This window comes from Lutra lutra, chromosome 17 (genome assembly GCF_902655055.1).
Source record: "Lutra lutra chromosome 17, mLutLut1.2, whole genome shotgun sequence".
Lineage (NCBI taxonomy): Eukaryota > Metazoa > Chordata > Mammalia > Carnivora > Mustelidae > Lutra > Lutra lutra.
The window spans coordinates 48,107,649-48,115,817 of NC_062294.1; the positions used below are offsets into that span (position 1 = coordinate 48,107,649).

Sequence of the window (8,169 nt, forward strand, 5' to 3'; positions counted from 1 at the left end):
TGGGGTTTAGACCCAACTGAGGTTACAACGAGAGCAGCTTCAAATCACTGGGCAGTGGGATTATGGGATCAGAACAGGGCAGAGGAAGAGAGTCAAACTCAAAGGGGAAGGGAGGGGGACAATGCTGGTGACAAAGATGACAGTGGTGATGATGGTGATTCACTGAGTGCCCTGAGTTGTCCAACCTTTAAGTGCTGTGTTCTTCTCTTGCTCTTTTTTTTTTTTTTTTTGAGGTAAACTTTCAGTGAAGTGCAAAATCTTAAAGGCACAAGGCACAGCTCAATGATTTTTAAGATGACATTGTGGGGCACCTGGGTGGCACAGTTGGTCAAGCATCAGACTTTTGAGCTTAGCTCAGGTCTTGATCTTGGGGTCATGAGTTCGAGCTCTAGCCTACTTTAAAAAAAAGGGGGGGCGCGCCTGGGTGGCTAAGTGGGTTAAAACCTCTGCCTTCGGCTCAGGTCCTGATCCCAGGGTCCTGGGATTGAGCCCCGCATCGGGCTCTCTGCTCAGCGGGGAGCCTGCTTCCCCCTCTCTCTCTGCCTGCCTCTCTGCCTACTTGTGATCTCTCTCTGTCAAATAAATAAATAAAATCTTAAAAAAAAAAAAAACCTACAGTACATAACCACCACCCAGATCAAAGTACCGAACATTTCCACCCACCCAGAAAGTTCCTTTGTGCCCCTTTCTCGCCAGCGCCCCTCCCCCACCAGAGGCTGCTCTGATTTCTGTCGTCATCCTTTAGTTGCACCTGTTCTGGGACTTCGTGTAAATGAAATCCTACAAGCACGTGGTCGCGTGTGTCCGGCTTCTTGTCCTCGGCACCCCTGTGAGAGTCACCCACATTGTCCCACATATCGGTTGCTTTAGGACCTTTCTAACAGTGTCCTCCGACGACTCATGTATGCGTCTCTGTTGGGCTCATGCTTAGGAGAGGGATGGCTGCGGGTGGCACAGGCTGTGTTTCGCTTTAATAGAAGCCGGCCATACCCTTCCCAGAGCTCTCGGGGCATCCCACATTCCCACCGGCTGTTGTCCGGCGCTTGACTTCCAGCCCTCCTGGCTGGGCTGCGGCAGCTCTTGGCTCCAGGCCGACTTTCTGACCGACCCCAAGACGTGAGTGTGAGTGTGTGCACATGCCCACCGTACCCGACAATTACATTGACCTACATTAGTGCCCAATGGCCTTATGGCCTTTTTTGGAAAAGTGAAAATCCTCTTGGGATTTCTTTCATTTAGTGAAAACGGGTGCTAATGTAGGTCCTTTATCAAAGGGAAGTGGCATGAACTTCTGGAAAGTGGGGCTACTCTTTGCTTTACCCCATTTTGGCTTATGGCAGTTTTCCTAGGAACACTCCGTTTGGGATACTGGGGGCAACCTGTACTCCCATAGACAGCCGAGGTCCAGAGAGGGCAGGGACTTCCCTGAAGTCACACAGCAGAGACACAAGCCAGGTTTCTGATTGTCTGTGCTGAGGTCCTCCTACGTTCCCAGCTCCACTTCCTCCAGGGATCCAAGAGGCAGGAAGGAGGCCTCAGACTGGAGGGGCAGAGCCCATCTCCCACAGACTTTTCAGGGGCCCCCCTATCTCCCACCATCCCCCTAATTCAGGGCCCACCTGCCTTAGGCCCCCTCTCCCTGCCATCTCCTACCATCCCCTGCCTCAAGGACCCTCCCATCTCTCCCACAATCCCGGTTTCAAGGGGCTCCTCTCCCACATTGTCCCTATGCCGAGGCCCCATCTCCTGAGATCCCCTGATTCAGAGCTCCCCACACCCCACTCAGAGGGCTGCTCGCCACAATATCCTTGCTCTGGACACCACTGTCCAAAGCCCATACTGCTCAGCACCTCCTATAAAGAAACCCAACCGGCTCTCCTAACAAAAGCAAACCCAAATTCCCCAAGGTTGGCTGTAGGAGGAGGCCTCCCACTCTCCGTTCCCCAAGATTCATCTCCCTCTTGGGGGCTCTTCTCACCTCTGCTGCCCCCATCGCTTTGAACTCAGGTGCTGCTCCCCCATTAATGCTCTGGGCTAATTGTGCACTCACAGTCCTCCTTTGTTTTCCAGAAACTAGCTAGACCCAAGTGGGAAGCCTGAATAAGATTCCACTAAAGGCCTGGGGGTGACAAAGGGGAAATAAACAGGACCGAGCCAATCTGATCTTCAAACATTCAGCTTTGGCTTGGGACCTTCCCACACAGGGGGCCTCCCTGCCTACTGCTGTACCAGCCCCTATGGCAGAGGCTGCCTCCCCCACCTCATGGGAACGCCCACCAGCAGGCCTCATAGCCCAAACCAGAAGGGAGATGGGTCTCAGAAGACAGCTGGGCTTAAGAGTCCCCTGGATATTCCACGGGGGTATTCAACCGTCCCACCAAGCCCTGAAACTTCAGTCCAGGTAAGGGAGCCCAGGCTTGCCGGTATTTCCATACACCCATTTCTTGAGGCTCTTCTGGTGCACCCTGTTAGAATTCTGGCCGTTGACCCACTACTCACTCGGGCAGGGGCAAGAACTGAGAGGGAGCCACGGCTGTGGGAACCGGGGAAAAGAAAAGCCCACGGCTCAGATACCAGCCACGCCTTGGGACATCCAAGGGGCCGGCAGTTCCTAACGTTGTTGTTACATTTAGGAAGGTGAGGGGCACCTGGCTGGCTCAGCTGGCAGAACGTGGGACTCTTGATCTTGGGGTTGTGAGTTTGAGCCCCACAGTGGATATGCAGATTACTTAAAATAATTTTTTTAGAAGGTGTAACTCTAGATATAATCAAAGCATTTGTGATGTAATGGCAACAACATCAACTACCATTTATTGAAGAATATCAGGTATCAAGACCCCTCTGAGCACTATACATGGATCATTTAACCGAATCATCATAACCCATGAGTGGGGTACTATCAGGGTTTCCACTATCCTGATGATGACACTGAGGTTCGGGGGGATCACAGCCTAGATTTTCATCTCTGACTCCAGAATCCCAGTTCTTTCAGTTATAACAAATCCCTCTTTCAAAAATTCTCAAACCTGGGGGCACCTGAGTGGCCCAGTCAGTTGAGCACCTGGCTCTTGATTTTGGCTTAGGTCAGGATCTTGAGGTCCCGAGATGGAGCCCCATACTGGGCTCCGCATAGGGCCTGGAGCCTGCTTGAAATTCTCTCCCTCCCCCTCTGCCCTGCTACCCACGCCCACCCACCCCAGCGAATAAATAAATAAATTCTCAACCCTTTCCCAACTCCCCTCTTCCTATCTGAGGGGGGGCGGTAATCCCAAGGTCCCTAGTCCTAACCTCTCCATCCCTGGGAGCTCAAGGGTATGGGGGGGAGCTTTGCACTCCACCTCATGATACCCCTCCAGCAACCATGGCCCTGTCATTAGCCTCTGCCTCCAGAAAGGAATAGATTTCCACAAATTATCCACAGTCTCGCCATTCAAAACGCGGTCCGTGGACCAGTAGCATCAGCATGACCTAGGAACTTGTTAGGAATGCAGATTAATGGGCCCCACCCCGGTGTTTTTTATGCACCGAGTCAGGACGACAGTTCCCCACGAGCCCCATTGTACTCTGCAGGGGAGGGAGTACAGGACGACTGCTTCTGCCTTTAGATCTCCCAGGACACCCCGACTCCTGACCACCACCCGCCCCGCTTCTGGAACTACAATTCCCACAATACCGAGAGGGGCTTAGCGTTACTTTACGCGACTGCGTCTCCCAAGCCAGACCCTCCGTAACACCATGAGGACTACAACTCCCACAGTGCTCGGCGGCGGATCCACCGCCCCCGGCGGCTCCAGAACGGCGTCGCCACGTCGGCTCCGCTGGGTGGGGCCAGGCTCGGGCGGGGCCGCCGGGATCTGCAGGGCGCCGGGCTCGTTATAGCGGTTCTACCCCTCAGGACGCAGACATGGCGACCGAGAAGGACCAACAGAGGGATTCCGAGCCGGAAGGGCTGAGTGCCACGTGAGCAAGCCGGCTCTAGCCCCCCCACCCCGACCTAAACCCGGGAGCCCTGGCCCTCCGCCCCCTCCTCCTTCGGGTCCCGGGAATTCGGGCCTCAGCCACTAGAGTCTGAGCTCCTGGTCTCCAATTCCAGGACTCTGGAGTCTGGACCCTCCGCCCCCTACTCCTCCGGCATTCAGGAAACTTGGACCCTTTCCCCTCAGGGCCCCAGAGTCCAGCCCTCACAGCCCCCTTCTTGCTCGGGAGTGGGGGAGTTGGGGGATCCGGGCTCAACCCCGGTCTACGGCTGACCCGGGGCTGCACACCAGGACCCTGCTGCCGAAACTGATCCCGTCTGGCGCGGGCCGTGAGTGGCTGGAGCGGCGCCGCGCGACCATCCGGCCCTGGGGCTCCTTCGTGGACCAGCGGCGCTTCTCGCGGCCTCGCAACCTGGGCGAGCTGTGCCAGCGCCTCGTTCGCAACGTGGAGTACTACCAGAGCAACTACGTGTTCGTGTTCCTGGGCCTCATCCTCTACTGTGTGTGAGTGCCTCGCCCGCTCCGCACTGAACCCCTTGGGCAGGGCCGGGCCGCGCCCCCACCTGAGAGCCCAGCCCGCGCTGGTCGTCCCCGCCCCCACGGCACGGCTTGGCCAGACCTTTTCACCTAAGGGCCCGGCTCGTACTGCCCCATCAGCCTGGCCGGGACACAGTGTGACCGGATGTGACCTGGTCTTGCCTGGCCTCAAGGACTTAGCCTGCTATCCTCCGGTGTAGGTGGTCAGCCGCCTGACCAGTGCCTCCCTACCCTTCTCCAGGGTGACGTCCCCCATGCTGCTGGTGGCTCTGGCAGTTTTCTTTGGCGCCTGCTACATCCTCTATCTACGCACGTTGCAGTCCAAGTTTGTGCTTTTTGGTGAGAAAGCCCCTGTCCAGACGGTTCCCTGATCCTTCAAATCCTGGTCTTGGAACACAAGCCTTAAACCCCAGACCCCAGTCTGCCCAAGCATAGATTTACACTGGTTCCCCCTAATTCCATCTTTTAAAATCTCAGACACACCAGGTGCTCACACCCAGTCTCAGAGGCCCCCCCGCAGTTGGTATTCTCAAAGTTAGAGATACCCCAGAACCAACTCTTTACCTGGCTCCTGTCCTTTTAAACCTCCTTTTCCTCGCATCCATCCATCCTCCCTCGCCTCTCCGCGGAAAGCATCAGTTGCAGGTACCCACATTGGACACCAGGTGGCGACCTTACGCTGGCCTAGATCTGGGCCCCTGTCCTTTCCAGCTGCCAGGGGCGGGGCCAGAAAGATCTTGGGACTGTTCCAAGAGGGAAACCGAAGTTTGTGGCTCCTGTGGTCCCAGACTGGCCCTCAGTACCACTGGGAAGAAAGAGGGGCCTGCGTCTCCACCCAGGGGAAGCTCAAGGTTCAGAGTGGCGATATGGAAGAGCTGGGGTCAAGCAGGAAGACCCAAGTCAGGGTCCTTCAGAGGCTTGTCTGTTCTGTCGGTGACACGGGTGGGCTGGCACCTGAGGGCATGTCAGGCAGGCACAGGGCATGGAGGGAGCGCCTGGAGCATGAGACCCTATCCTCCAGTCTGCCCCAAGAAGCCAGAACTCTATATTCTTATGTGAAATCGCTCAGTCCAACAGCCCCAAATCAGATTCTTGGGGAACATTGTACAGACTCAAAAAACACATCCACAGATCAGACTTGGCTTTTGGGTGACCCGTTTGAGACTTCTTGTGTATGTGAGTCGGGATGGGAGCAGGAGAGCCGTAGTCTGGGGGAGTGGGAGGTGGGGAGCTTCCTAGCAGAAGTGGGGCTGAAGGGCAGTGAGCATGGTTGGGGTGGGCGGTTGTGGTAAGGAAGGTGCTCTGTTCGGGTGGGCAGTGGGAACGTAAGAGAAACGGGTGAGACCCAGGCTAGGGGGCCTTGGCATGAGGACGATCCTGAGGCTCCCAGAGCTTGTTAACACCAGACTGTTGGTGGGCTATCGGGGGTTCCTTGGGGAGAAGATATGAGTGTTGGAACAGCAGCCCCAATGCCATCTGCACCCCCAGGCCGAGAAGTAACCCCAGCCCATCAGTATGCTCTGGCCGGGGGCGTCTCCTTCCCCTTCTTCTGGCTGGCCGGCGCAGGTTCTGCCGTCTTCTGGGTCCTGGGTGAGTACAGGCTCTGGGATGCCCGGGTGGGCGGGCGGGCCGTGGGGAGCAGGTGAAGGAGTGATGCCCTGAACTGCCTGTCTCCCTGCAGGAGCCACCCTCGTGGTGATCGGCTCCCATGCCGCCTTCCACCAGACCGAGGCTGTGGACGGGGAAGAGCTGCAGATGGAGCCTGTGTGAGGGGGACCCTCCAGCATCCCGAGCCCGCTGCCTTGGCCCCACTCGCCCCCGCCCTGCTCTCCCCTGCCCCGCACTGCCCCTGCCCCGCACCGCCCCATGCTCCTGGTCAAAGGCCTCCTTGCCATCCCAAGCCCCGGGGTAGTGGGGAGGGTGGGAATGCGGGGGGGATTCCAGCTGTGGAAATAAAACTGTTACAGCTGTCATTCAGCAGATACTCTCCCAGGGTGTTCTGTCAGCCTGTGCAGGGATGTGGGGGACTGCAGAGACCCAGATGGAGGCGTCCTCTGGATGGGGGGGTTTGATAAGCAAGATGAAGGACTAAAAAGGAGAGGATGGGGCTTCTGCATGGCTCTGTCGGTTAAGGGCCCAACTCTTGATCTCAGCTCTGGTTTTGATCTCAGGGTTGTGAGTTCAAGCCCCCAGTTGGGCTCCACACTGGCCATGGAGCCTACTTTAAATAAATAAACAAACACTTTTTAAAATACAAGATTGGATGGCAAATGGTAAGTGCTGGGGGGGGGAAGTGAGCCAGGGGTGCCCCAGATTGCCCCCCAGTTCAGTGAATTGCTAGAAGGACTAGACAGACAGTTGGACCTACAGCTGTAATTCATGATCATGAAAGGCTACAAAGCAAAACCAAGGAAGGGGAAAGGCCCATGGGGCAGTCAAGAGAAAGCCAGGTGCAAGCTTCCCAGCGTCCTCCTGGGGGCCTCCCACACCCTGTGCTCCATTCCTGCAGCAGTGGTGAGGGCGGCTGCCAGGGAGGCTCAGGAGAGACTTGGTGCCCGGCCTCTGCAGGGAAGTGACCCCATAAGCACCCTTTGTCTGGCACTTAGGGAAATTCCACACTCCCAGAAAGGAAGGCAGGTGTTCAGCGTAAACAGTATCATCTGCACGAACAAGTATAGACACTGAGTCATTTGTATCGAGGACACCGGGGAGCCGCCTCCTGGAATCCACGTTCCCAGACACCAGCCAGGATTCAACCACGCCAGCAGCCTTCTCTAGGACGGCCCCCTGCGTTAACTGTCCTGCACAGAGAAAGTTCTGGAGCTGAGGTGCAGATGAAGGAAGGCCTCCCCGAGGCCCTGCAGCTGAGTGAAGGAGCAGGGGCAGATCCTCAGGAGGGAAACATTCTGGGCGGAGGGCGCTGCAAGGAGGCCCAGGAGGCTGTGGAGGACTCACGGGGGAGTGTGGAGGACGGACAGGCTTCGGTGAGGGCTTTGGTTCTCCCCTGAGTGAGATGGAAGGGACGAGCCCTGCCTTTTACCGTAATGTCCAGAGTCTGCTGGACCACGCCTGACCAGGAGAACGCTGGACAAGATAGGACAACAAAGCAGGGTGGCGGGCTCTCCGAGGAGATGACATTTCAGGGAACCCGGAGGGACATGGAGGCAGGCCACAGAGAGAGCTGTGGGCAGGCGGCCTCAGCTGGGCCACAGTGCCAACACCTTGCAACGCGGTCCCTTTGCCTCCTTGGCCTCGCCGATCATCCCCAAAACTCACCCACTCACCAATCATGGAGCAGGCGCTTTATGGAGCGCCCACAGAGTCCTCGGTGTTGCTCCGAAATCCTTCTGCCTCCTGTGGCAACAGAGCTCTTGAAACGCGTTGGCCCCAACTGAGATGTGCCTCGAGGGTTAAATCCACACCAGATTCCCAACACTTACCAGGAAACAGTGTAATGTCTCACTAATAATTTTCTGTACTGGTTATACGTTGGAAGGGTAGTACATTGAATAGGTACTAAGTAAGATTATTATTATTCTTAAAAGATTCATTTTTTTAAAGATGTATGTATTAGAGCATAGAGGGAGAAGCATGCTCCCCATGGAGCAGGGAGCCCAACGCGGGACTCAATCCCAGGACCCTGAGATCATGACCT

At 56.4% G+C, this 8,169-nt stretch overlaps 1 protein-coding gene across 2 annotated transcripts; it reads left to right on the forward strand.

Annotated features, from left to right (window-relative positions):
- Positions 1–3,782: 3,782 nt before the first annotated feature.
- Positions 3,783–6,494, forward strand: RABAC1 (Rab acceptor 1). 2 transcript variants are annotated; one of them, XM_047712328.1, is made up of 6 exons: positions 3,783–3,960; positions 4,269–4,481; positions 4,756–4,853; positions 6,003–6,104; positions 6,196–6,327; positions 6,359–6,494. In XM_047712328.1, exons 1-5 carry the CDS (start codon positions 3,905–3,907, stop codon positions 6,282–6,284), a joined length of 558 nt encoding a protein of 185 aa, XP_047568284.1. In that variant the 5' UTR covers positions 3,783–3,904; the 3' UTR covers positions 6,285–6,327; positions 6,359–6,494. The 2 variants fall into 2 exon arrangements, with proteins under 2 accessions (XP_047568284.1, XP_047568283.1); XM_047712327.1 differs by having other exon boundaries at positions 6,196–6,494.
- The last annotated feature ends 1,675 nt before the right edge of the window (positions 6,495–8,169 follow it).